The sequence below is a fragment of the Podarcis filfolensis genome, assembly GCF_964270895.1.
Source record: "Podarcis filfolensis genome assembly, chromosome: 8".
Taxonomy (NCBI): Eukaryota; Metazoa; Chordata; class Lepidosauria; order Squamata; family Lacertidae; genus Podarcis; species Podarcis filfolensis.
The window spans coordinates 21,405,053-21,432,788 of record NC_139611.1 but is presented as its reverse complement, the minus strand read 5'-3'; the positions used below and the strand labels follow the sequence as shown (position 1 = coordinate 21,432,788).

At 45.1% G+C, this 27,736-nt stretch overlaps 2 protein-coding genes across 6 annotated transcripts; one reads left to right on the top strand and one right to left on the bottom strand.

The window, feature by feature from the left end:
- Window positions 1–217: 217 nt before the first annotated feature.
- PEX10 (peroxisomal biogenesis factor 10) lies at window positions 218–15,429 on the top strand. Of its 4 annotated transcripts, none has more exons than XM_083628935.1 (7): window positions 218–334; window positions 4,606–4,725; window positions 6,068–6,148; window positions 6,287–6,693; window positions 7,500–7,675; window positions 8,755–8,890; window positions 9,671–9,860. In XM_083628935.1, exons 2-7 carry the CDS (start codon window positions 4,608–4,610, stop codon window positions 9,737–9,739), a joined length of 987 nt encoding a protein of 328 aa, XP_083485061.1. In that variant the 5' UTR covers window positions 218–334; window positions 4,606–4,607; the 3' UTR covers window positions 9,740–9,860. The 4 variants fall into 4 exon arrangements, 2 of the variants coding, with proteins under 2 accessions (XP_083485061.1, XP_083485060.1); XR_014551663.1 differs by lacking the exon at window positions 218–334 and adding an exon at window positions 15,196–15,429 and having other exon boundaries at window positions 4,518–4,725; window positions 9,671–9,810; XR_014551664.1 differs by lacking the exon at window positions 218–334 and having other exon boundaries at window positions 3,841–4,725; window positions 7,500–8,510; window positions 8,581–8,890.
- RER1 (retention in endoplasmic reticulum sorting receptor 1) lies at window positions 11,660–27,349 on the bottom strand. Of its 2 annotated transcripts, none has more exons than XM_083629016.1 (7): window positions 27,309–27,349; window positions 19,647–19,732; window positions 18,889–18,993; window positions 16,430–16,529; window positions 15,056–15,134; window positions 13,974–14,109; window positions 11,660–12,884 (listed from the first exon to the last, which is right to left on the bottom strand). In XM_083629016.1, exons 2-7 carry the CDS (start codon window positions 19,725–19,727, stop codon window positions 12,795–12,797), a joined length of 591 nt encoding a protein of 196 aa, XP_083485142.1. In that variant the 5' UTR covers window positions 19,728–19,732; window positions 27,309–27,349; the 3' UTR covers window positions 11,660–12,794. The 2 variants fall into 2 exon arrangements, with proteins under 2 accessions (XP_083485142.1, XP_083485141.1); XM_083629015.1 differs by lacking the exon at window positions 27,309–27,349 and adding an exon at window positions 27,072–27,281.
- Window positions 27,350–27,736: the final 387 nt, after the last annotated feature.

Below are 27,736 nucleotides of genomic sequence, written 5' to 3'. Positions count from 1 at the left end.
CTTCAGGGATTTCTCTAGTTCCAAGGAGGTCTAGCTAAGGGGATCAGCATTTTGGGTATCAAAAGCCAGCCAGCCCAGGACCACCCAGTGGATGGTCTACCAGCATCGGCTTGACCTCAGGATTCAGATCCTTGTCAGAGTAGAGGCCAGTGAGGAGTAGCTACCCAGGGCATCCTGACTTATCAATGAGACCCTATCTAATCCTTAACCTTTCAATTGCAGGGATGCTGAAATGGATTGTGTGGGGCTGAATGCTGATTATAATGGCTCAGTGCATCCTGAATCCAACCAGTGGACTAACTCCACCCATAATTATCAATACACATTTGCAAGGGTAAGTTAGTACCGTATATCAATAGGTTTCAGGGTGCCATGCAGCCAGTGATAACTCCAGCAGAGCTATATCACTGAAAAGCAAACTATCCAAATAAATGTGAAATAGGATTTTTTTCGGTTCTACTTGTGGATCTGTCTGTAGATAAACTCTGTTTATGGCACTCCCTTCCCCAAGAGTTCTGCTTGGCTCCCTCCTTGATTTATTTTAGATCAGGTGTGGGGGATCAGCTCCAGCTCCCATCATCCCTGGCCCCTGGACATGCTTGCTTAGGGTTGTGAAAGCTGTAGTTCAGTGATATCTGGAGAGCCAAAGATCCCCCCCCCACCTGTTTTCAATGAATAGTAAAACCTTTCTGCTTCCAAGTGGTTTAGTCATGCTGGCCACATGACCCATAAATCTGTCTGCAGACAAATGCCAGCTCCCTCGGCCTGAAAGCGGAGATGAGCTCCACACCCCAAAGTTGAACTAGACTTAACCATCCAGGGGACCTTTACCTTTACCTGTGCTGGAAGTGAGGGAAATAGCTGTGGTGTGTTGGGAATCTGTAGGGCTTGCTCAGAAAGTCTCTCTGTGTGTGGGGAGGCCAGGAAGAAGAAGAAGAAGAAGAAGAAGAAGAAGAAGAAGAAGAAGAAGAAGAAGAAGAAGAGGTGGAGGAGGTGGAGGAGGTGGAGGAGGTGGAGGAGGAGTTTGGATTTGACATCCTGCTTTATCACTACCCAAAGGAGTCTCAAAGTGGCTAACATTCTCCTTTCCCTTCCTCCCCCACAACAAATACTCTGTGAGGTGATGGGGCTGAGAGACTTCAAAGAAGTGTGACTAGCCCAAGGTCACCCGGCAGCTGCATGTGGAGGAGCGGAGATGCGAACCCGGTTCACCAGGTTACAAGTCTACCGCTCTTAACCACTACACCACACTGGCTCTCCCCCACCCCACCCCCATGTCAGGAGTTTCCCAATCTCAGCTTCCCTCTGGATCCCAGATCATTTTCTGCCTCGTGGCAACTGGCAAAGGTTTTGGAGCGTTCCCACATTAGTACACTAGCCATTATTAAGTTCATTTTTAAAAAGCAATAGAGCCGAAGCTGAGAAGGCAGGGACAGCCCTCTTTCCCCTTGGCTAGGCAGCAAGGGATGAAATTGGTGCTCATTTTCTCCAGCTGCAAATACACAGGTGCGCAGAGAGTCAAGAGTATTCACCACTCGCATTCACCTCTCTGTAACTTGGCAGCAAATGGAAAAGTTCATGATGAAGCCAGGCAGGTGAAAGGGTGGCTGAAGCAAAACCCTTCTGGCCCAGAGAATAAAATGGCTCTTTCAGTGCAATAACTGACCATCCCTGAACCCATGGATCCAACAGCTGCTCTTGTTTTTCCATCCACTGCAACTACGAGGAAATCTGGCGGAAGGTCTTGAGATCAGCGGACCACCAAAAGCTCCTGCATCTGCTGGCTGAAGAAATGCAAAACAGCTTCTTGACAAAAGTCTGCCAGCCACAGTTGTAAGGATGAATAACCTGCTTTCTAGCTTCCTTCTCCCCTAAATGTTGGGGATGGGTTACTTACATTGGGACCTTTGCATGTGGGGGGCAGAGAGGGTTAAATATTTCTTCTTCCCGATTCTTGGGACACAGAAAGTTGCCTCCTACCAAGTCAGAGGCAGTGTTGTCTGCATTAACTAGCAGGGGCTCTCCAGGGTTTCAGGCAGGGCTCTCACCCAACCCTACGCTGAACTGTCAAGGATTGAACCTGGGACCACTGGCATACATGGCAGGTGCTCTACCACTGAGCCATGGCCCCCTCCCCTCTGCAATGGGAGATTAAGAGAAGTGAATGCTACTAGTTTCATATTTTGTTCATGGTGACATCTGAGATGCTACCTAAAAAGACGTGCTTTGTACACCAGCTTTTTAGCCCAGACACCTTCATGAAGGGATTATCTGCCATGTTGAGGTAAGAGGAAGAACAAGGTGATGGAATGGCAAACAGAGCTCAGCACATGAAATGGGAATGTGCCTATTTAACTAGATCCATTTCAGGGCTCTTGGAATTGGACACTGGGTGTGGATCCCTCCCATGGTAGCATGCATCAGTGCTGCCTTTGACCAACGAAGAGTTTGCTGGGGTACCAGAAATAGCTGCAGCTATCTACATTGTGGTGAGGGGTCCCGACTCTAGAGGAAATGGGTAGAGCAAGGAGCCCCATGTTTCGTTTCTGCTGTCTTCCCATTAACAGCTGAGAGTCCCCCCAGGCTAAATTATTGGCCCCAACTGCCACATTTATACCATCATTGGCTTCACTCAAGAGACTGTGAAGCAAAGCAAGATCTCTGCCCCCAAAAACATATTTTGGTTCCTGTTGCAAGATAGCAGATGGTGATGTATTTATTAAATCTCTGAGGGTGGAGGGGCTATTGAGATTTTCTACCTAAGGCCATCCAGTAATGGTGTTTTGTGGGTGGCTCAAGGGAGTATTTCCCCCAAACTCTCCCCATTTAAAAACGTCCTCCAGAAACAGACACCCACACACCCCAATTTAGATGGCAACCCCAATGGGGGACACCACCCTCCCAGATGGTGGTTTTGAACACCCGGTTCTTAGTCATGCTGTGAGTCCTGAACAAAGAAATCTGGTGGGCTGCTTGGATTTTACGTTACTGAAGTAGCCCCTTTCGCCTCATTGCAGATCATCTGCATTATCTGCAAACCAGCAAGGTCAATGCCAAAGGATCGGGAACGACAACCATCCTCTGTGGAGGATGGCAACTCCCTCAAACCACAAAATTGCCCCTTGACAACTATCAACACCTCCAGCCGTTGTCTGGCTCCCATCAATGGACTATGTACTTAAGGGTCTCTAGTGCACAGGCAGGGACCACTTCACCTGGGGTTCCATTCCCAGCCCCTGCTTTTGTCAGCGGCAGATGCATGAGTGCACCCTGCCCCATTCGCATTTCACCTCCGTTCTGCCCTCTTCCTGGTCCAGAAGGACCCCCATGTCAGCAGTCGCACATCAACTGGACTCTTTGGGCTCTGCCTCTTTGTGAGAGTTTTCCAGGACACTGATTGTATTCATTCATTCATTCATTCATTCATTCTCTCGTTGACCATTTTCATCATTATTTCAGGGTTCTAGCTTTTTGCCAAATCTTTTTTTTTTTTAAAAAAAATATTTTTATTAAGTACAAATTAGAAAACATACATATTTACAACAAAAGAAAATACAAAAGAAAAAGAAAATACATATAACCAAGGGGAAAAAAATCAGAGAATATTTTGTCTCTTTTCATATTTACAGTTATTTATACCTCTATAAAATGCTATTCACAATAAAGGAGTGAAATGAAAGATAAGATATCAGAAAAAAGAAAAAAAAGAACAAAGAAAAAATAAAAAAGTAAAAGAAAAAGATCATAGGTGAAATTTTTTAAAAGTGGATAAGTACGCACAATACATAGCCGTTTGCCAAATCTTTTTTTTTATTGATTTTCAAATTTTTACAAATTGATCATGAATTAAAACCCATTTTACATTTTCCCAAAGTAAAACCCTCACTTGCACTCTTAAATTTCCATAGTCACGGGGGGGGGAGAGATTCGGAACCCCTACTTAATACAGTAAACATAAGTTTAAATCCTTGCAATGATAGACGTTAACAAAAAAAAGAGATCTACCCCCCCCCCGCAATATTTTCCAATCATGCCTTTGCTCTTGTGTGATTCCCCTTCCTCACATATACAGCACAACATGACAATGACTAATCCCCCTTATCAGTATGATTGGCCTGACTCAACAACCTACCCCACACACCAATCATAAATGCTAACGAAAATAATAGCAAAAGAGAGAGAGAGATTTACGCGCGCCCCCCCTTCATATTTTCCGATTTTTGCCATGCAGAAATGGCTATTCAAAGCCTTGTTTTATTGTTTCATTATACTGTTCGCCTGGTGTTTTTGGTGTGGTGTTGGTTTTCTCAATCAAGTGGTTTGTATAAATTTTACGAAATAAACAACTGAAACGCTTTTACTTTTTGAGCTATATGCTCTAAAAGGCGCACGTTTTCCGAAAGGACGGCGGAATGTTCCCTTTATCCCGGAAGATCCTCTAGCGAGCATCCCTCTACACTTTCCTATCTCTCTATGCGCGACTCCAACACACTCTCTCTCTCTCGTTCGTGGAGCGGCCTGATGACGTATAAAGGCGTGCGCCGCGCGAAGCATCTGTTTGCGGAAGCAACTCGGGCAGAACAGGCGCCCTTCTCGCCTCTGCAGCGATGTCGCCGGCAGCGGTAGAAGCCGGGCCCGCACGACTCGTTCGGTCCGCCCAGAAGGACGAGCTCTATCGAGGGGCGCTGAGGAGCGGGGCTGGGGCTGCTTTGGGGGGCCTGGCAGGTGAGGAGCCGTCTTGACCGCGGGCAGAATTGCATCCTCTGAACCGCTTTGCAAGACAAGAAGCCCATATACCGGATCTTTCTTTCTTTCTTTCTTTCTTTCTTTCTTTCTTTCTTTCTTTCTTTCTTTCTTTCTTTGCGTTTTATATCCCACTTTTTCCACCAAGGAGCATGGTTCTTCCTCTCCCCATTTTGTCCTCACAACAACCCTGTGAGGTAGGTTAGGCTGAGAGGCAGTGACTGTCCCCAAGGTCACCCAGTGAGCTTCATTGGCTAAGGGGGGGGATTCGAACCCTGGTCTCCCAGGTCCTAGTCCGAAACCCAAGCCACACTGGATGCAATATCTGAGCCATTTGTGTGTGAGAGAGGGGGGTGGGGGTGGGGGATGGACCTGGAAATGTAAAAAGCAGCTTTATATCAGGTCAGGGTATTGGCCCATCTAGCCCAGCGTTATTATTGTGGCTTCCCATAGCTCTCCTGGGCTGAGATTACCGCAGATAAGAACTGACACTCCTTTCACCAATGGCAGGAGAAGACACCTTTGGTGAAGGCGCCAGAGGATTCATTGGCAGAGTGCCTCAGCTTGCGTAACACAATGCCTAGTTTAACAGTCGAACTTGCTCCTGCAGGAGGCAGTGATTGCTACCAACCTGGATGGCTTTAAAAAGGAATAGGCAAATTCATGGAGGAGAAGGCTATATGAAGGCTACTGGTCATAATGGCTGCCTCTACAGTCTGAGGCAGTCTGAATACCAGCTGCTGGTAATTACAGGAAGGAATTGTGCCCAGGTCCCGCTTTCAGGTTTGCCACTGAGGTATCTGGTGGCCACTCTGAGAATGGGATCCTGGACTAGATGATCCATTGACCTGATTCAGCAGGCTCTTCTGTTCTTTTATTGATGGATAAAGGTGACTGAGACTTGAGAGAGGACTGTATCAATAGTCTGTGATCTGAAAATTGCAAACATCTTTGCTTATCCTGCAACCATTGAGTTCCAGTGCGTATCTTGCACACAGTCTAGCTTGAAGTGTAAATTATCTTTGCTTCTTGCATTGCTAGTGTGGGTATACAGTATGTGCCTGTGGATTACACTTCATGCATCTGTTTACTCCACAAAAGCTTATGCCATAACATTCTACCTCTCTAGAAGTTGTATCTGCACAAAAGACACTGGTTACTTTGTAAATCTCAGTTCTTAATTTTTTAACTTTCGTAATGTTTTATTATTTGACCTATGAAAATGGTGTAATTTCTTTTTCAACTCATATTGAAGTCAAATTATTTGGCGGGGCATCTCTGTTTACTTTGTTCTCTAACACTGTCATTTGCTCTGGCTCTCTAGGTGCTAGAATTTGGTTGGAGTGGCAGAAGGAAATTGAGCTGTTTGCTGATATAGCATATTTCACACTCACAACCCTTTCAGGTATTTCACCCCCTAAATTGTTCTGTGCTTGGTGCTCTGACTAAATGTGCTGCCATTTTACGCTTAACATTAAACTGATCAGATTTTCAGGATTGCCATCTCTATTTTTGTTTGTTTGTTTTTTAAAATATTCTTTAGGTTACCAAACTCTTGGTGAAGAATATGTCAATATTATCCAAGTAGACCCATCACAGAAGAGAGTTCCTTCAGTACTTCGACGGGCTGTCCTGATTTCTTTGCACACTGTCTTCCCTTACTTGTTAGACAAAGGATTAATACACCTGGAACATGAACTTCAGACAGAGCCCGATGAGATGAGGACTTTGCAAAGCAGACATTTGCGTGGGTTGTGGGGAAGGACTTTCTTGTGGCGTTGGTTACAGAAATGGCTTAGCAGATTAACAGAGCAGCAGAGGAAGATGCTCTGTCAGGTTGTCCATTTTCTCAGGCAAGGCATTCCACTCCTTCGTAGGCTGCACCTGGCCATCTTCTATATGAATGGCATTTTCTACCACCTATCTAAAAGGATGGCAGGGATCACATATGTAAGTAGAAAGTATTTGATAGCCCTTTGATGTTCTGTGTGCAATACACTAAAATCCCATATTTTGGCACTGTTTACTGTGGGCAGCTCTCATTTCCATCCCTGGCATTGGGACAGGGAATAGCAAACGGAACCAAGGGGTATATCCAATGCTGGTCATTCCCAAAGTATACGTACTGAGATTAAGGGACCCAAGTTAGTTATAGTCAGTAATTTCAGATGGGTCTCTCCTGCATAGGACTTGGTCTGATAGAACCTTAAGTTTGGGCTGCCATCCAGTTTCTGTCTCTCAGCACCCTGATTTTCTGTTACTTGTTAACACTGCCACATGTACAACAGGAATATAATGAAGACTAGGAATCCACTCTATCCCTAAATATCTATGGTGCCATATTACTTCTTTGTATGGATCCCCTCCTTGTGATCAATTTGGAATCGTATGTATTGCCATAGCTCAGGGATGTGGAGCCTGTGACCCTTTAGAAGCTGCTTGGCTACAACTCCCTGTCATCCCTGACCACTGGCTATGTTTGCTGGGGCTGATGAGAGATGGGAGTTCAACATCTGGAGAGCCATAGGTTCCCACTGCTGTTCTAGAGGAGGGCTACTGTCACCAATACCAGCATGGTATTCTGTTCTGTATGCAGTTCAAGATTCAAAAGTCAAGTGGGCTGGTTTCCATTCTTTCTAAACAAAATCTGTACTTCAAATAGCCACCACACTGCAGTTCTCTAGGTTCCTTCACAGATCACACAAAATGCATCAATATCAAGTCGTGGTTTTGTGTCTCCCCCCCCCCCCTCCCAGCTGCGCTATGCAGGATTAGATGGAGACGACCAGCATGTTCGATCAAGTTACAGGCTTCTTGGGATCCTTTCAGTGCTGCACCTGGCACTAACAGTTGGTATCCATGCATACAGCTTCCAACAGAGGCAGAGGGCAAGACAAGAATGGAAGGTGCACCGTAACCTCTCCTACCCAAGGTATGCTAGTGGCATTTTGCTTACCAGATGCTTACAGGGGGTGGTGTAGATGCCTGGGAGCCTCAGGCCTGGGGATCAAATATTCAGGCCCCTCTCTGGCCGTTAAAATTGTGCCCAGGCTACAGCCTTCACTGGTGCTGCTTTGCACCGTGTTAATGTATGTATTTGTTCATACACCTTTGCCTATGTCCCTGTGCACCACTGGTCCACAGCCCTTGGAAAGTAGCCTTGAAGGGAACGCAGCCTGCAGCATGAAAAAGGTTCCTGCCAATGTTCTTGAACTATGTAGTATTATTAGCTGGAATGAAGAGTGGGGGCGCATGCAGTGGCATCTGAGCTGTGTTCAAAAACCTAAATTGACTTAATATTGTGCTTGACAATCAACAGGTGTTAAGAATGGCTAAAACTGTGTCCTGGCATCAGAACTGCATAACCAACTCAGTGTGTAATTGGTCTGGTTAAAATGAATTGTGTAATTTGAATGGGTTGGTTATATTGTGCTTGCAAACATTGGGCTTTCAGTACATGGAATTCTCGGTACTTAAATGGCAGAGGGTGATATATTGGGAAAAGAAGGAAAAAAGAGAACCAAAAAACCAAGAACAGTATGCCTACCCCTACCTTGGAAAAATAACTCTTGTTGGGTGGCTTTGCGTCTTGTTGGAATTTGCTAAGTAACTTTGAAGATCATTTCCCCACACCTTTATTTTTAGGCAGAAAGCAGTACTACCCAGGAACAGCAGTCAAAAGTATGAGGGCTAGGAGCGTAATCTTTTTAAAAAATGGGTGCAAACGTTTACTCAAGAGCAGATGACCTGAAATAGACCCATGTTAGGTGCAAACGTTTACTCAATGGGTGCAAACATTTACTCAAGAGTAGATGACCTGAAATAGACCCATGTTAGTAACGTCACTTTCTTTCATGTCTACTCTGAGTAGGACTAGCATTGGCTATAACCCTGTTACAAAGCTAAGTTTTTCCTGATGGCGTCATATGCTAGAACCTTGGCAGCAGAAGCATCATCTCCCTTGGGACATTAACCTGAAGAGCACTTGTGCCTGACTTTGTCCTCCCTCAGAATCCAGCCTGAGGAGAAGTTCCTTGGCCGAAGCTCTCGCTGCATTCTGTGCTTAGAAGAACGCCGCCATGCTACAGCCACTCTGTGTGGACACCTCTTCTGCTGGGAATGCATCACTGAGTGGTGCAACACCAAGGTAAGCACAGACCCCCTCCTAGGCTGCTGAACTCTTAAAACAAAAGCCAAGTCCTGTCAGGTTTCCTTTTCAGAGTGGAAATGAGAGCTGTAGGAAAAGACAAGCCAAAGAAGTGGGTTCCCTGAAATAGCTCCTTGGTTTAATTCTTACCAATGTCTTACCAAAGGAGGAAACTGCATGTGATTTGAGTTATCAACTTTCAATTCTAGCAGGTGCCAATATGCACTTGCATTATCTGAGTCTAGTTGATAATCTGTTAAGACAATTCCTTAATTCGGGGACGAGGAGCCTGATGTCTTCCAGATGTTGTTGGGAGTCCAGCAGCCCCAGCCAACATGGCCAATAGTCAGGGATAATGGGAGCTGCAGTTCAACAGATGGACTCAAAATGACTAGACTGAGGGTTAGTTCCTATTAGTTTTTAAGAACTGGTTCACTGTTGTAGAATTGACTCTAGCACCTCAAACTCTTCATTGATATCACATTGCAATGAAGGGCAGGTTAGAAATGTTTTAAATAGCAGCTCTAGATACCACAGCATGTAGCTCTTCTGCACTTCCACAGCATCTACACAATCCTGTCTATAAATACAGCTCTATGCCTGTAAGAGTTCTACATACCATCAAAAGCCCCTGGTACTGAGGGAAGGCCCGTGGTTCCATTTGTAGAGAACTTAGGGTGTACAAACAGGTAACTGTCAGAAAAAGCTAGCTGGAAAAAGACTTACAAACTGGGTACTGGGATATGTTTACTTAAGATATTTATTTTTCCCCTCCTGCAGGCTGAGTGCCCACTGTGCAGAGAGAAATTCCATCCGCAGAAGCTGATTTATCTGCAACACTATCGATAACAGCCACCTGTGCGGTTGTTAGATTGCAAAGTGTTAGGCACCAACAAAAATACTACAGCTTTTGACCAAGTGTAAGACTTTATTTTGATATTATGATATTAAATTGCTGTGATAAAACTGAGCAGCTTAACACTTGAGTTGCACTGCCTGTACAAGGAGATACGAACTTGTCATCTTACAAAACAAACTTCTGGTGTTGATCCTCTTTCTTTGTAGAACAAAGCACACAAATCTACCTAAATTCTGGTATAACCCTTTTAAGCGTTGGCAGGCATCTGCTAGACCTACCAGTAGTGTTCTCATGACACTGTAACTCGTTGACATTGATGAAGCTGAATGTTGGGGGGGGGGTGTCGGGATAAAAGAAAGTACTTCTTCACACAGCAGAAAGTTAATACTTTGGAATTTGCTCCCAAAAGAGGCAGTGATGGCCAGCAATTTGGGTCGCTTTAAAAAAGAATTAAGACAAATCCATGGGGAATAAGGCTATCAATGGCTACGAGCCACAATGCTTATATTCTGCCTCTGTGAGTGGAGGCAGTATGTTTCTCAATACCAGTTACTGGAAAATGGAGGGGAGCGTGCACTTGCCTTCAGGTCCTGCTTACAGGCCTCCCAGAAGCATCTGGTTGGCCACTGAGAGCAGAATGCTGGACTCGATGGGTCTATGACCTGATTCAGCCGGGCTATTCTTATGGGAAACTACATTCTCTGAGAGGTAGTAGCTTAATAAGAACATTTTACCATTCCAAAAGATACTAGGGCATGCATATGGAAATTAATTTTGAGTTTGTGTGCTGCTAAAATCCCCTATGCCTAATAAACTAGAGCTGTTGGTTAGTTTTTTAAAAAATATAAAGCTGAAGTTCTAAGTTGGAAAGAGCGCCCAACAGTGCAGCGACTGTCAGAAATTCAGTTTGGCAGAGATTGGGGTAATCTTGTACGGTGGGTATATAAGGCAAAAGTAGCCAATAGAGTGCCTCTACCGGCTGTTGCTGGACCATCTCCCATCAGGCCTGGCATGCATGGCTAATAGTCGGAGAGGAAGGGAGTTGTGGACCAACAACACCTGTAGGACTACTGGTTTGCCACCCTTGGCAGAAGGAATATACAGTAGAAGCTGCACCACACAGCTAGAGCTGGTGTGAACACGTTTCCACATAGGGGAGGGTATGTGTCTGCCCTTCTACACTGTGACGTTTTAGTCCTAGAGTAATGCAGCTGAGGTCTGATACAGAGGAGAGCATGAATTAACCTCTGACAAATTTACTTAGTCTACTTTTCTAGCTACTGCCCCAGCTCCATACCATTTTATTAACACATATACTAACAGATATTAAAGCCCAGTTGATATCACTGGAACTTGCTTCTATGCACAGTGGTAAGGATCAGGATTATTCATTGCAATTTTCTTCTGTAATACCTCTGGTCCCTTATACAATATTTTTCATAGTATTGTTTAGAAATGTAAACAGATCCCCCTATGACTGACTTCTAAGAACATTGGGGTGTGAGGGCAACACAGATTTTTTTCCATACTGCTGAAAGTGGAGCGATCCAATTCACATGGCACAGGATATTCTACATTTATCACAAGTCCGCCCAATACAGAGTGAAAATTTCCTTTTAGACTGCATCATGAGCAGCTATGGTTTGCACAGTAATGCAAAGGACTGTTTTCGAACAGCTAGAGTTCATATACATTATTCCAAAATATTTAAATAGAATGGGTTGCATCCAATGTTAATGCTACTCTGAGTAGACCCACTGAAATTAGTAGACTTAAGTTACTCACACCCATTATTTTCAAGGTTCTGTTCTACATAGTACTTTGGATACAACATAACGTTTAGAGAAAAAGGAAGAAATGTTAACACTTAGTACCTTACGTTGCTTGTTATAAAGACTACTGAACCCAAGAAAGGGACACTGTCTTTTAATAAAGTTTGGAATTTTAAAAAGTCACTTAATAAAATTGTTTATAGCTGTATCACATTGAAAAAGTTTTACATGCAGATCATTTATTTCTATATTTTTCTCCATAGAAAATTAAAAGCTGTGTTAAAACCCACAAAGTCTCGGTCTGCCATGGCCGGTGTAGATGTACCTTGGAGAGGGCTACATGAAGCAAACTTAAAAAGTTTTTTTAAGTATCAAATAAAATGTGTCAAAATACTCTCCACATAATAATTCTTTATAAATTTAATTCCAGACCTCCAGCAAACCCTGGCCCCCAAAACATGATTGTTAAGAATAATAGTGAGCCATTATGAAAGAGCCAAAAAGAAATCAGCTTTTCCACCATAAAAGCTAGATCAATTAATTCCTTTTGCACTTTGAAAATAAAAAACTCAGGGTAGGCTTATTTCAAAGTTCACAGGTTTCCCTCTTAAGTAATATCACCAGAGGTCCTGTTAGTCAAAACCTGGGACATTACAAAGCAGAAAACATTATCACTGTGTCACATCTTCCTCTGTAGATGCACAAAGCATTTCAACAATGTACCAGGATGCATTCTGGACTAGATCAACACAAAGGACCCAAAAATAAATAAATACAGTTGTGGGAACTCCCCTGTTCCACACTAGGCTATACTTTTGTGAGGAGGGGGCTAGAAATGAATGTTCTACATTCTCTTATTACTCTGTCTTGCTAAATGTGCACCAGAAACTTGTGAAATTGCCGCTCAAATCCTGCACTTCCAAGGAGCTGGAACCAGTAGCGTGTACTTCCTATGAGATGTTTTGAGAACATGGGATGACTCCTGTTGTGCAACAACAGAAGGGGGGGGGGCGGCAGAAGCAGCCCTTGGACACAACTTATATCCAAAGAATAACAAGATGATATGGCTGATATTCTCTTGCTGGGGGGGGGGCGGGCGGGGAGCCTGACGCTCAATAAACTGCAGGGGGGCAGGGGGAGAAATACAACTTCTTAGTCCCCACCCTCTTATTACTGATGACTTGGTATGAAGGAAAGAGGCATCATTACAATGGCTCAAAACTGGACTTTTAATTGTAATGAAGGGAGTTGGTCAGCAGGCTCAGTATAATTTCTAGCTAGCAAAGGTCTTCCCCACATCTTCCTTCCCTTTGTATTTCCTCTTGCCGTGTGTGAAGGGTATATATCGATATTTTATCATATGCTGTAAAAGAAGGGAAAGAAAAACACAGGCTTTTAGAGCACACCCACGGCACTCCCCTCCCTCTGCCCACTCCGCCTCAAACACCTGAATGTGCTCATGTGTTTGAACAGCAGTGGCTATCTCTTTGGAGGAACTGAGAGCCATGGACAACCCTTTGGGGGCCACATATCAAAGTGGGTGTGACCAAAGAACAGTGGGTTGTACCAATACCAGTCTTACCTAAAGTAGATCCATTGAAGCTAATGGACATGACTAACTTAGGTTCATTAATTTCAATGGCTCTACTCTTAAAGGGTAAAGGAATACCCTGACCGTTAGGTCAAGTCACAGATGACTCTGCGGCGCTCATCTCACTTTATTGGCCGAGGGAGCCGGCGTACAGCTTACGGGTCATGTGGCCAGCATGACTAAGCTGCTTCTGGTGAACCAGAGCAGCACATGGAAACGCCGTTTACCTTCCCGCCAGGGTACCTATTTATCTACTTACACTTTGACGTGCTTTTGAACTGCTAGGTTGGCAGGAGCAGGGACCGAGCAACGGGAGCTCACCCCGTCGCGGGGATTCGAACCCCCGACCTTCCGTTCGGCAAGCCCTAGGCTCTGTGGTTTAGACCACAACGCCACCCACGTCCCATTTACTCTACTCTTAGTAATACTTAATTGGATACAACCCACTTATTTTTTTAAAAAAATTAAGGCCTTTGGGGGGCATCACTATCAATAGGGGGAGCCTATGGGAGCTATTAGTATTTTCTTTTAAAAGCTGGATGTCCACTAAAATGTTTTTTGAGTTCAAGTATCACAGCAGGGGACCCACAGGAGCAGTCGTTTTTTTCCTTTTTAAAAAAATGATGTTTTTGGAGGGAGGTCGCATTGGAAACAGCCCCCAGACTAGGCTCATCCGTGTTAGACAAAGCCTCAAACTCTACTCCAACTATGGGGGTCTTTCAAAAAAAACCACCACCACTAGCAATTTTTGAACTACAGCATAGCCAGTGATATTGCCATTATGTTGGGGCAATCCCTCTCTCTCTCATGTTTAGGAGAATCCACAACCTGGAAAAAAGAACAACTTGGTTAGATTCTTACCTTGATTTGCCTTTTCATTGTGATGCAGAAGAGCATAATGAAGTACATCACAAGAATTGGCCAAAAAACTGGAACATTGAAAGCCTCAAAGAATGTACATGTCATTGCGACAAGGATGCCTTTAGTAGCAGAGTGCCTTGGAAGGAAAAGATAGTTGCAGTTAGGTTGATTGTGTACTAAAATTCTTTTAAGGCCATTAATGCCCAATTCACATACCATTCCTGATCTCCAGCATTCTCCCCTCCACTTCCTGGTTTTCCCCGACCACAGTTTGCTGTGACACCTGAATCTGCAATTCATGGTTAGTGCTAACGTCTGGATCACAGTCTGCAAAAAGAGGCTTCTGATCATCCTTGGAAATCAAGGCTCTAATGATACTTTGCTGATCCACAGCAAACAATGGTTATAGAAAACCATGAAGCCGAGGGAGAAACTTGCCTAGGAGAGTAGTGGGAAGGAGGACCAAGCCCACAGCAACATTCCTGACATCTAAGCCATAAAAGACTATTTCCACCTCTTACTCAGCATTGCTATCCTGCACCTCACAGCAGAAGGTTCTCTTATGATGCCTTAAGAGGAAGAAAAGATTCTATCACTTCTGAAGAGGGACCAGCTGTCTTTGGACCCTTCTTGTAGCTGTCACCTAGCAGTAGCCATTTCATCAGGCTAGCTGAACTGTTTCCATTTCAGCTGGTCTCCGAGAACCTGGTAACCTAGGTTTAGTACCCGAGTTTGCTGCTTTTCCTTCTCCCCTTTCCCTCCCTCCCTCCTTCTGTGATTTATGTTATGGTTAAGACTAAGGCTCAATGCAATACTGATGGATATTTGGACTTGTGACGCCTGAGTTGAGCCTTCAAATCAAGCATACCTATCATGTGGAAGAGGTGGCTAATACTGAAAAGGCACTAGAAGGCCAGAGATTTGGGGGAGGTGGCAACTGGGCAACTATTAAGTACACTGTGTAAGGAAGGAGGCACAAGCGTGAGGCCAAAGAGAAGGCATACCTATGAGAGGCAGGAGAACAGGAAAGACGAAGGATCAGGGACTTGAATCCTTTTGCATTGCTATTAAAACGTACTCACCAGAATTTGAACTCTGGCAGCCTTCGAATGAAGGGCCGAAACTCCTCATTTTGTTTTGTAGGTAATGAAGGACCCTCATCTAGAAGAGGAGGAAATGCAAAGTCTTAGGAACTGCTTTCTTCTGCATTTAACTCTTGCAGGTTCAACCCTTGCAATGCCCAATTAACAAAGGTCAGTAGCAGATGTTTGGAGAGGCCTCTGCCGGAGACCTTGGACCGGCGCTGCCAATCAGGTTGGACAATACTGAGCTCAATGGACAGCCTTATCTGATGTAAGGAGGCTCCCTCTGTTACTACCACCACACTTAGAGCAGGTATGAATGACTCTGCTAGAGACAAATCACCCATTAAAGTGTACAAGGAAACAAAAAAATATTAACAGGTGATCAAAGGGCTGTTACGTGCAAGAGAAATTGCAGCACAGATCTCCACAAAGTATGAAACGTGAAAGCAATGTCATTCCAGTCTCAATTGGAGGGGAGGTCTTTTAATCCACAGGAAAGTGAAGGAAGTAATACAAAATCAAGGATTCTAACTCTGGCTCTGTCAAAACTTTGTCAGCGTTTCTAATACATCATTTATATGTTTATCCTAGGATCTAAAAACGAAATCACTCAATTCCTAGAAGGTGTCATATTCAATTATGTGCCATGCAATCCACAGGATGTGACTGGCACTGGTTGAACTCTTACATTCAAACCTTACAGGAGTCAGTTGTTCTTGCTATGATAATCCACACAGGGCCACAAGCAAACATACAGTGTTATAACACTACAAAAGACACTGTTTTCTGTGGGATAATTGGGAGTCTGTCCACTCAATAAAGTTGAGAAGTGGTTGGCACTCCACACTAAAGTCCAGCACTCTTCATACCCATAGATAGCAGGTGCAGCTTAAAACATACTAAGCTGTGCCTAAATCCCCAATATGTTCTAGGTGTGTGTGTGTGTGTGTGTACACATATCAGGTTTAGCATCCTTTTCTCATAGTGGACAAGCAGAAACCTCCAAGCCTCTCCATCTGATTCTCAGGACTCTCCCCAAGCTACATTGCTCACCAGCCCTGCTTTGCACACACACCCTGCCCGCCTTGTGTGTTTCTGCTAGACTGGAATGTGTCCTTGAAGCCTTCTGATGCTTCGTTCTTGCCTGGATGAAGCATAACTAATGCAATGTGAGTGCGTACAGAAACTAGCCTGTTATGGAAAAGGTGAAATAGACATTTGTTGCTCTCCCAACTTTTGCCTATAGCCCTGCCAAGCACTGGCATGTGGTCCTCAGGCTGAAAAGGCTTCCCCACATCTGATATATAATAAGTTCATGCGACAACCAACACCCGCGCAAGAGAAAAGCAGGACTAGTGACGTTCTTTATACCTGAGTCCTCCATTAGAGAGGGATCTACCTTTGGCGACAAGAAAGCTATGAAAAGGTTTAGGTGGTAGATGCCCAAGGCATATGTCACGATGTACCAACCCTAGGAAGGGGAAAGAAGAAGAAAATGTCAAATGAGGACATAGCTCTAAGTACAGAAACACACCTACCTACACAAAACTGCTTGCGCACAATCTGCAATACTTGACTATATGAGGGGGTTGTTCGGGGTAGCCAACATAGTGCTCCCCAAATATTGTCAACTATAACCCTTATCAGCCCCAGCCAGCATGATGGGGGCTGTAGTCCAAAAAAAATCTGGGGGGGCACCGTGTTGGCTAGTCTGAAATGGTAGGGCTCAGCAATATATAGTAAATGAATAATGTAAATCATATCCAGAGCAAATGAGGATTGGGCACCTGTCTGTCCATCCCCTGGTGCTGTTCCTACCACACCCAGTAAACATGACCAATGATCAAAGGTGTTTGAAGCTGCCTAAATCAACTAGAAGCAAGGATTAAAGCATACTAAGAAGAAAACAGCATGAGAGCAAAAGGGAAATAAGGAGAGATAAAAGAGTAGCAGGATATTTAGGGGGGTGGCAGAGATCTTAATGAAGTAGGAGCAAATAAAGATGCAAGTGTGTGGGGAACGAATGTAATGAACAAGCACACCCTGAGCCTGAAGATTTCCCAATGTAGATGCATCTTAAGGCTAAAATGGAGGGGCTCAAAAGCAATCCAAACAGAAATCTGCTTTTCTCCTATGGTGCTTGTTCCTCCACTTTGTTACAGTCGGATGAATTTATTTTTCCCTGCAGCTTAGAGGTTTTAATCTAAACAAGGGCAAGCAGACAAACAGGGACACTGCTAAAATAAGTAATCAGAAGGTGGGGTGGGAGGGTGGCAGGAGGCCAGCTTCTCAAAATAATCTGAAATGATTCCAATGTTCCAGCTCATAAGGTGATTTTTCAATTGGCATAAATACAGATAACAATGGAACAATCTACTGGTGTAAATTTACCTACTGAGTTTGATGGCACTTGCTCCCAGGTGCATATACTGTTGCAGTAATCTGGTCCTCCAGATGATGTTGAACTCCACCTCCCATCAACCCTCATTAAAGTGGTCAATGCTAAGAGATGATGGGAACTGTAATCCAGCAACATCTGGAAAGCCACAGGTTCTCCAGCCCTGAAGAAAACCCTTAACACTGGTTATACCCAAACAGACACAAAAACAGAATCACAGAAGTGCTTTCAGATTACCGTATTTTTCGTCCCATAGGACGCTCCGTCCCATAGGACGCACCTACTTTTTGGGGGGGGAAATAAAGGAAACATTTTTCCCCTTTATTTCCCCCCCAAAACCAGGTCGGGGAACAGTGGGATGGCGGTGCTGCGCCTCCCCGCTGTCCCCCGAGCTTGTGGGGCTGGCCGATGTCTGCCCAGCGCGAGGGGTGCTCTGCTTCAGGGCGCCCAACGCACCGGGCGGCAGGCTGCGGACACCTGCGCAAAGCACGGGCCGTCCTCCGGAGGGCACCCCGTGCTCCGCGCTGCAGGCTGCCACCCGCAAGCCTTGCGCGCCCGGGGGAAGTTCCCCCCGGTGCGCAAGGCTTGCCAACACCTGCGCGAAGCACGGGCCGTCCTCCGAAGGGCACCCCGTGCTCCGCGCTGTCGGCTGCCGCCCGCAACCCGTGCGCGCCCGGGGGGAGTTCCCCGGGGCGCGCAAGGCTTGCGGACACCTGCACAAAGCACGGGGCGTCCTCCGGAGGGCGCCCCGTGCTCCGCGCTGCAGGCTGCCGCCCGCAAGCCATGCGCGCCCAGGGGGAGTTCCCTGGGGCGCGCAAGGCTTGCGGACACCTACGTGAAGCACGGGACGTCCTCCGAAGGGCGCCCCGTGCTCCGCGCTGCAGGCTGCCGCCCGCAAGCCTTGCGCGCCCGGGGGGAGTTCCCCCGGGCACGCAAGGCTTGTGGATAGCTTCCTGGAGCCTGGAGAGCGAGAGGTGTCGGTGCACACCGACGCATCTCGCTCTCCAGGCTTCAGTGAAAGCCTGCATTCGCCCCATAGGATGCACACACATTTCCCCTTCATTTTTGGAGGGGAAAAAGTGCGTCCTATAGGGCGAAAAATACGGTACCATTTTTTCCTTACAAAAAACTAACAGGAGGTTTATTATGTTCATTATTTATCATGATAAGATACTGCTTCAATAATCAGATCAGTACTATTATCTTCTGAATCAAATATTTTTCAATGCTACTCATATTAGTTCTGTGACATTTCATTGTGTGCAGACAATTATCTTGCACATCACATGTAATTCAGTATCTCTCGTTAAAGGTATGTAAAGGAAGTAAAAACTGTTGCTTCCATCAAACATAAATATCTTTGAACCAACAATAAACAGAGTGACTCCACACACATGCAGAAGGATCAGCAAATGGTGCTCAGTCGTCTTACCTGCAGTAGATAAACTCTTATCATGTAGATAAAACTTAAACCCAGCGTTGCAACCCATCGCACTGCAGTATAAGGAGTAGATTTGTCTAACCAGGACTGATAAATCTAGAAAAAATGCAGTATTAGGATATTCATCATGTTGCTAATAATAACAGCATATCACCTTTCAAATGACTGCAAGCTATTACAAAAGCATTGTATAGCTAACAATTACAGCAGCGATCCTGTATACTGTTTAGGAAAGTTTTTAATGTTTGATGTTTTATTGTGTTTTTAATATTCTGTTGGGAGCCGGCCAGAGTGGCTGGGGGAACGCAGCCAGATAGGTGGGGTATATTTATTATTATTATTACTACTACTACTACAGTACAGTGTACACTGGAGTTTTGGGGCTCCAGCTCCCATTGGCATTGTCAATGGTCAGGGATGATGGGAGCTGTAGCCCAACAACGTTGGAGCGGGGCACACGTTTCACACATGGTCGTCTCATTGAGTTTAACAGGACTCAAAAATACAGAACTATCTGCAGGACTGACTGCATGGTGAGTGCAATCTTGAATGTGCACACAGTGCAATTTGAGTGCTCCCAGTCAAGAGTTCCCCAGATACCTGATGCCTCTTCCACCGCTCCTATGGGCAAGTAGAAGGTGAGAGATCTGGCTGCAGTTCCTTTCTGTAAGTTGCAGCTTTAAACTACCCTGAGTGATAACTCCTTTGATTTTATTTATGCATCTCTCAGCCCCTGATGTGAAACTAACCTGTCCAAGTCTTGTGAAAAATCTAAAGACCACTGAAGGTTTGCCATGAATGGACTCGCCAGTACTGTCCCCTTCTGACATTGTTGCTGTGGAAACAAAAGCAAGAACATTAACGTAACTGAGCTTTGGCATAATACTCTTGTGCCAAGATTCAGGACAAATAAAAGGAAGGACTTCTTCATGCAGCGTACAGTTATTAAGCTATGGAGTTTGCTCCCAGAAAGGGCAGTGATGGTAACCTACTTGGTTGACTTAAAAAGAGGATTGGAAAAATTCATGGAGGTAAAGGCAGTAGCTACAAGTCACAACGGCTAAGCTCTGCCTCTATGGTTGGAGAAGACAGTAATATTTCTGAATACCAGCTGCTGGAAGCCACAGGAGGGGAGAGTGCTATTAGGTCCTGCTTGCCAGTTTCTGACAGGCACTGTGAGAACAAGCTGCTGGACTAGGTGGGCTAGTGCCATCTAGGATTTTCTTATGTTCCTCCACATCTTCATCCTCCCAACAACCCTGTGCAGTAGATTAGACTGAGATAGACTGTGACTGGTCCAAGGTCACCCACTGAGTTTGATGGCTAAGTGAGGATTGGAACCCTGGTCTCCCAAGGTCCTCGTCTCCTACTACACTACACCTGAATTTGTTTAATCCCCTTCTATTATTATTATCTATTAAATTTGTGTACCACCCTTTATCTGACAATCTCAGGGCAGTTCACAGCATAAAAATTCAAAATAAAAACAAAACACGGTGGCTCTGCGGTCTGATGTACCACGTTCTGCCTGTCATTTCAAATGCAAGTTCCACTTTCACTGAAAAGGGGAGGAAAGATACCCAAATCTGAAATCTTCGCCTGGCTTTCATCTCCGGTTCACAACTCAGCACAATTTTGTGACACAGAGTAAGCATGTGAGCAAAATGCAGACCCATTGGTTCTCTTGATTTATGACGGAAGGGGGAACAGCACTTTGTGCAATTCTAAGTATCTCCACAGTAGCTGCTGTGCCACATCATCAAAAGGATCACTTGGTACAACTTCCTGGTTGGCCATTTCTATGGGAGGCGGGGCTATGCTCCTCTAAGCAAGAGTGCAATTCTACTCCCAGAGCTACAGAGCAGAGCATACAGCCACAGCATTAAGTGCTTAGAGAAGGAGGAAACGGGATCAGAAAAAGCAAGAAGAGATGCCATGAAAAAAGCATAGCTCACAACAAAGGAATTGGGAGAGGTTGGCCTAAGGATAAGCAAGTAGTTAATCATTTCACCATATTAACAAGGCAATTTACAAACACTTCAAGTTGCACAGTTCTACTGAAGATACAAGGATCATAATATACTCTTAGAGCTAATGAGAGACTGTTTCCCAAGCTTAAGGGCTATGGTGGGGGGTTACTTAAGAGGTTGCAACTATGACTCCCAAGCCCCTCCACCCCAATTAGGCGTTTAAAAAACCTGAATGATAGACACAAGCTTTTCTTTTTTTTAAATCTAATTGCTATGGGGTGTGTGGAGAGGTTGGGTGCCCCTAACGCACATCTGGCTTACAGGCTGGGGCTTCCCTACCCATGTGGCAGAGCAGGGGCTGACCAACATGACCAAAAATAAATCCACCCCAGCTGCTCAACACATGCATATTACGTGATTGTAATAGAATTTAGACACTACCATTCAACACAAATATTTTCAGGGTGGTTTAAAACAATAATGGGCAGAATAATAAAATATGCAGTAAAACAACAAATGAAATAAAGCAGGGGTGGGAGAGAAGGGTATAGCACAGGTTAAACTGAGGGCTTAAAAGCCCAGGAAAATATTACAAAGGTCTTTATCTGCTGCCAAAAAGGACACTTAAGGAGGTGCCAAGGAAACTTCCCTGGGGGAGTAAATTCCACAAGTGCACAGACATCATCTCAGAACACTGGTTTTCAACTGATGGGTTCCGGAACCAACTACTGGGTTGCAGCCTAACCTAAGGTGGGTCACAACAACAGTATTGCCGCCATAAAAATACATGGTAAAATAATTATGAAGTGGGCCCGCAAATTCATGTTTGAGTTAAAAGTGGGTCCCAGATCTGAAAAGATTTATGACTACAGAGCTGTTATTATTGGGGTTATTAATTAATTGTATATACCACCCTTCATCCAAAGATCACGGGGTGGTTTACAATATAAAAACACAAAAATACATATCATAATAACAAACCAAAACTATACCCCTCCCTGCCCCATTTAAAAGGCCATGGATTATTTAAGTAGCCAAAGGCCTGGGAAAAGAAGAATATTTTTTGCCTAGCAACTAAAGATATGTAACAAAGACACAAGGCGAGCAGCTTTCCACAAACATTCCACCTAGAAGGCACCTTCCCCGTAACCACCTTGGTTTCAATGGCAGGAGCTCCAGGGTGTCATGAGGGGAAACAGCTGGCTAATCACCTTGTTGGGTGGTCAAACACATTTTCCGTCCTAGATGAAGTTAGTGGAAGGCAAAAGTTAGCTCATATCACTAGTACTATGGCATGCTGAATGAAGCAATCAGGAAACGACTCCCTAGGGATGCAAGGATTGCCCTGCTGGATTAGAGCAAAGGTCCATCTAGTCCTCCAGCACTTCATTTCCAACAACACACAGCCATGTGCCTCTCTGGATACTCAGAAGTTGGACACTGTCCTGAAGGCCTAATATTCAGGGCCGTATTTCCTCTGTACATGGCGGTATTGCAAATAGGTGCTACAACAAAATGTCAGTGTATCCTCACCTCCTAGCAAAAGTGCTCCTGTTTAAGGTATCGGCCACTCAGCCATCTTGTCTAGGAAACTGTAAGCAACAAAGGACTCCCATGGGGCATTCTGCTTTCCCCACACCCAACTTTGTATTTATCAGGGGTCTCCCTTATTTCTCATTGGCCCCCATTTTAGCTCAAATCCTATCAATACTTACCACCTGACTTCACTATTACAGGATGTGACCTAGGGCCAAACCAAGACATTTTGGCACCTCAGGCGGATCCCAAAATGGGTCCTCCTTTCCCACCAGGGAAGAATGGGTGAGGGAAGATCTACATCAGGAGCAAGGCAGGAAGAAAGACTGACATCTGGATCTGCTGGTCCAGTGAATCCCGCCGCCTGAGGCAGTCGCCTCACCTTGTCTTATGGGTGGGCTAGCCCTGGCGTGACCACTAACAGCCACGGAAATACCTATCTCTGATTTCGCTGTGAAGTCAGCTATAATAAGCTTTCAACACACAGTGCAGCTGGACTGTTTTCGTCCAGCAGGTAAGCCCTAAGTGGTCTGTAAATCACTCCGACTGATCTCCGTAATGGAAAAAGGAACTCACCTATTAGCAGACCATTACTCAATGGTAAAGCGCATGATATGTCTGCAAATGATCCCCATGAACCCCACTTCACTCCTTGGCATATCCGCTTTAAAAATTCTCAGGAAAACAGGGATAAGGGGGACTTCTGCCTAAGACCTTTGAACTGCTTTCAGGGTAGATCAATAATGATCTGACTCAGTAATAAGGTAGTTTCACATGTCTGTGTATCATCTCTGGAGGAAACACTAATTATAATAAGGGTCCCATTCATACTATCAATAAAGCACTCTTACACCAATTCAACAGTCATGGCTTCCTGCAAAGAATCCTGAGAACTGTAGCTTTCGGGGTTTCCTAACAACTCTCAGCACACTAAACAAACAACAGTTTCTACAACTCTTTGGGGGAAGTCAGGACTGTTAAAGTGGTATAGGAGTGCTTTAAATGTATGGCGCGGATGCAACCAAGGTCTTATCTGATATTAGACTTCTGGATGTCCTGGGAAACAAAGTATCAAGAATCCCAAGTGCCATGAAAGGAAAAAAAGTACTGTACTGAGAAAAACTATTAAGGGGGCAACTCTATGCCGACAGTTCTAGGATTAAGCCACATTTAACTCAACAGAATTTACTTCTGAGCAGATGGGCATGGGACCAAGGTGCCTGAAGACCAGTATCTCCCAGTAATAACTTTGTCCCTGAGTTTTTAAAAATGAATGAATCCAAAAGTGTTACAAAGGCTACAGTGCTGAAAGCACAAGAGGCCTGTTTCTCTTTTCCAGGCAGGCGTCAAGGATCAGATGCCAGCACCTTTCACACAGCAGCTACAAAACCAAAGTATTGGGCAGCAGGGAGAACAGGAACACCGCAATACAGTCCACTGCCAAAGTAACCCTCAGAGGGTTTAGCTTTATTACATTTGAATATGCTCTCTGTGGCAGCCCCCAAACAGTGAAATTCCTTCCCCACAGAGGTGTGTCTAGCATCCACATGCTGACATCACACCTCTTTACTCTAGCCTTTGACACTGTATAGATTTGGTATATATCAGGACCCACTGTATTCTTCTGACTGCAAACTGCTTTAACTGATTTTACTATTGCATTTCTATATTGTTGTACTCTGCCCTGGGGCAATTATTGTTCAAGGCTTGGAAGAAATCCAATAAATAAATAATTAAATGATATAATATTGCTTCCCACTTTTTAAAAAACGCAAAGCGATTCACAAGCAAGGGAAAAAAATGTATATACAATATGTTAAAATCCAAAAACATTAAAAACTGATTTCCAAAGGCCTTCCTTCTGATACAAAACTGAATTCCAAAGGATTTACTTTGGTATACAATTTTGTTTTGTTCTGTTTTGTTTTCTACACAGGTCCTATTTCTTTTATTTTCTTTTTTGTGTCTTACCTTACCCTGTGCACTTGTAATTATGTAGTTTTTTATATTTCAATAAAGAATATAAAATAAAACAAGTATGGGAACGAGATCTCCTGAACATGGGCCAACTAATAGTCACATGCCTTTGCAGCTTGGTTGTCAGATGGTGCCCTGCTATTGGACGTGGAGAGTTTCAGGTGGAAAAAGTACCATGCCACTACTCTTGCTGGCTGTACTGCCCCTTAAGCAGGCAGGTTAAGGAGAAACAGTGTGTAAGACCATTACAGAACTGCAGTACGTTTTCCAGCCAAGAGCATTTACTGCTAAGCTATGAGTTCAGGTATTATAATTGCTGTTTGCTTGAGGGCCATCAGGGGATGAACAAACTACATGGCAGTTACACTTTCCCTGAACTATCTCTCTTCTGGCCACATAAAACAAACCCATACAACCATTATGGCACCAGCAAATCTGCTCATTTCTGGCCTGGGCCCCCCATGGCAAACCAGTTGTGCAAAATGCTCACCCCACCAAAACACAAGAGATTCACTTTGCTGCCAATCATTTTCTCAGAGTGAACTCTGCTCTCAGTTCCCTGCTTACACTTTATGAGCCTGGACTAAGCGCAAGCAATCTTGCCACAGCCACAAAGTCACATAAAGAGTGTTTTTTCCAGCCAGGCTGCAGTGGCAACAATGATTGTGGGCCAAGGTGTAGAGGCAACATTTTGTCCAGGCTTTGAATGATACTGAGCTGGGTTGAGAGAGAGAAGGAGCAGAAACTATATCTGGGATTGCGAGAATTCCCACTAGGGTGAGGTCTTTTTCTTGGAAAAGGAGAATTAATGGGGGCTGCTACTCTTGCCCATAATTCATTTTGGTCCAGATAGACAAGTTTTCGCTCCATGTGGGTTATTTTGAGTACAAGCGCATAAAGAATAATGCACTGAGAATGCCAGGCTAACTTTTTAAAGGCAAGGAAGGTCCACAAAATACAACCGGGTGTGTCCTGAATTGCTCAATGACAGTATGTCATTCGCTGTCCACACCCGGTAGTCTCATCAACCTGTTCCAGGGGAGGAGGAAAAGATTACAACTGAGCCTCAGTTCCAGGCTGATAGGTTGGCCTTAATCATCTTCATCAAACCAAGGAAGTCTCAACCTACTTGAAAAATAACACCACCTTAAAAATCCAGCTACCCAAAATGGGAGGCTTCAGTACCCCTTGTTTAAATTGTCCACACTTAACATGCAACAGTGTCCCCGCTCCTCTATCCCACATACAAGACAGAAACAGATTGTCTTAATCCCACTGTACATAGTGCAATTGAAAATAATCACCCTTAGCCCAATGACTAAGAGTAGACTAGCATTTGAAGCACACATACCCCAGTTGCTATTATAGGGACAGAGGAATAAACCACCCCCAAATAATTATCACCATCTGAGTGGCTGTAAGTACAGTGGTACCTCAGGTTACATATGCTTCAGGTTACAGACGCTTCAAGTTACAGACTCTGCTAACCCAGAAATAGTACCTTGGGTTAAGAACTTTGCTTCAAGATGAGAACAGAAATCGCGTGGCAGCGGCGCAGTGGCAGCGGGAGGCCTCATTAGCTAAAGTGGTGCTTCAGGTTAAGAACAGTTTCAGGTTAAGAACGGACCTCCGGAACGAATTAAGTTCTTATCCCAAGGTACCAGTGTAGTCATATCCCATGCCATACATTAAAAGCACATGACTCTGAATATTTACCCTTACAATTCCCAGCACCCTTATTTAATTTATTTATTTTTGGAGGGTTGGGAAATCATGTACTCTAAATACACAGAGTAGATTTGACAAGTAAAACCAGAGGCTGTAGATTAAGGAGGAAAGGTGACCCTATGGCAAAGTGGGGGAGAAGGAGGAGGAATAAGAGAGGCTAGCATTTGAAAGAAAAAGAAATAAGTGTCAATGTACAGTACCAAATAAAGAACCCCTCATCACAAGTTGGTTTTGTAGCAGAACAGTGATGTAGGTAAGGGTCCCTCTTAATAACAACAATAGTTTGACAAGTATCCTCCACCTGCCCCCCCCCCCGCTGTCCCCAACTTGGCATGACGAGACCCCCCCTCAAGGCTGAAAAATATCCCCTTAATAATAACTTTGCGATTACCTCTCCAAGCAGCTCCCCAACTTACTAGGGAATATATTATATGATAATAACGATTTCACAAGCCCCCCCCAGCCACGCCCCAGCTCCCCATAAAGCAAAACCACCTTTTGTAACAATTTTGCAAGGATTTTCCTCAACCTCTTGGTATGGATAGGACCCCAAGGCTGAAAATCCTTACAACTCCTCCCCCCTCCCCCAAACCACTACCCGGTTTGTCAGAGCAAAAAAAAAAAAAGGCCTTTATGCGTCATTATTTTTATTATTAATTATTATTATTTCTCAAGGACCTCCCCCGTGCAGCCCCTAGCTTATCGAGACCAGCCTGAAAAGCCCCGCTTTTAGGATTTGATTTCTCAAGAAGGGCCGCCTCTCCCAGCTCGCCATGGCGGGGACCCCCAAGGCTGAAATTTCGTTATTTTGGAAATGGGGGGGGGTTAGGAAGGGGGAAAAATCCCGTTTTTCCTCCCGCGTTAGCCTTGGACCTAGAGAGCCCTCCTCCCACCCTCTCACGGAGGGCCCGGCCTCATCGCCGGGGTAACGGTGGGGCCTCGGGCCTCGCGGGGGTAACTTACAGGCCGCGCCGGGTGTCCCTCCTTCCGCTTCCCGCCCCGCCTGACCAGGCAGAGCCGCTGCCCGCGCCAACCCCGCCTCCTCCTCCGCCTCCTCCTGCTGCCGAGATGGCGGCAGTGCGAAGCCGACAGAAGAGCTTCCGCTACCGGGGCGAAGAGGAGGAGGAGGAGGAGGAGATGGCGGGGGCGGAGGGTGGAAGGTCGGCCGCGCCGGCCACAGGGATGCTCGCGCCTGCTCACCGGGCGGCCGCGGAGTTCAGTGGGCTTTACTCCTTAGGGAAAAGGCACAGGGGACGCAGCAGCCTCCCGGAGCCCGCTAACGACGAAAGCATGAAAACGCGCATCGCTTCGCTTCATTATTTCCTTTCCTCCGAGGAGCTCAAGGTGGCGCACGGAGTTCCTCTCCTCCTCCTCCTTATTTTAGTCACACAACAACCCCGTGAGGGAGGCTAGACTGAGAGTGAGTGAGTGACCGGGCCCCCCAGGTCACAGCTTCGTGGCTGAGTTGGGGATTTGAACTCTGGCCTCCCACCCGCAAAGGATGTAGGGCAGTGCTTTGGCGCTCCCCACCCCGCACAGGAGTCCGAGGGGTGGGGGGCACAAAATAAAAAAGAAGAAGAAAATACAGTGCATTTTTTGAATTAGAATAAGATCTTTTATTTGATTGT

Coding starts and splice junctions, on each gene's coding strand:
- PEX10 (XM_083628935.1), top strand. CDS start 4,608: ATGTCGCCGGCAGCGGTAGAAGCCGGGCCCGCACGACTCGTTCGGTCC. Junction 4,726..6,067: donor TGCTTTGGGGGGCCTGGCAG/GTGAGGAGCCGT, acceptor CTGGCTCTCTAG/GTGCTAGAATTTGGTTGGAG. Junction 8,891..9,670: donor CTGAGTGGTGCAACACCAAG/GTAAGCACAGAC, acceptor CCCCTCCTGCAG/GCTGAGTGCCCACTGTGCAG.
- RER1 (XM_083629016.1), bottom strand. CDS start 19,727: ATGTCAGAAGGGGACAGTACTGGCGAGTCCATTCATGGCAAACCTTCA. Junction 15,135..16,429: donor CTCTCTAATGGAGGACTCAG/GTATAAAGAACG, acceptor CTCCTCTTCTAG/ATGAGGGTCCTTCATTACCT. Junction 12,885..13,973: donor CAATGAAAAGGCAAATCAAG/GTAAGAATCTAA, acceptor CTTCTTTTACAG/CATATGATAAAATATCGATA.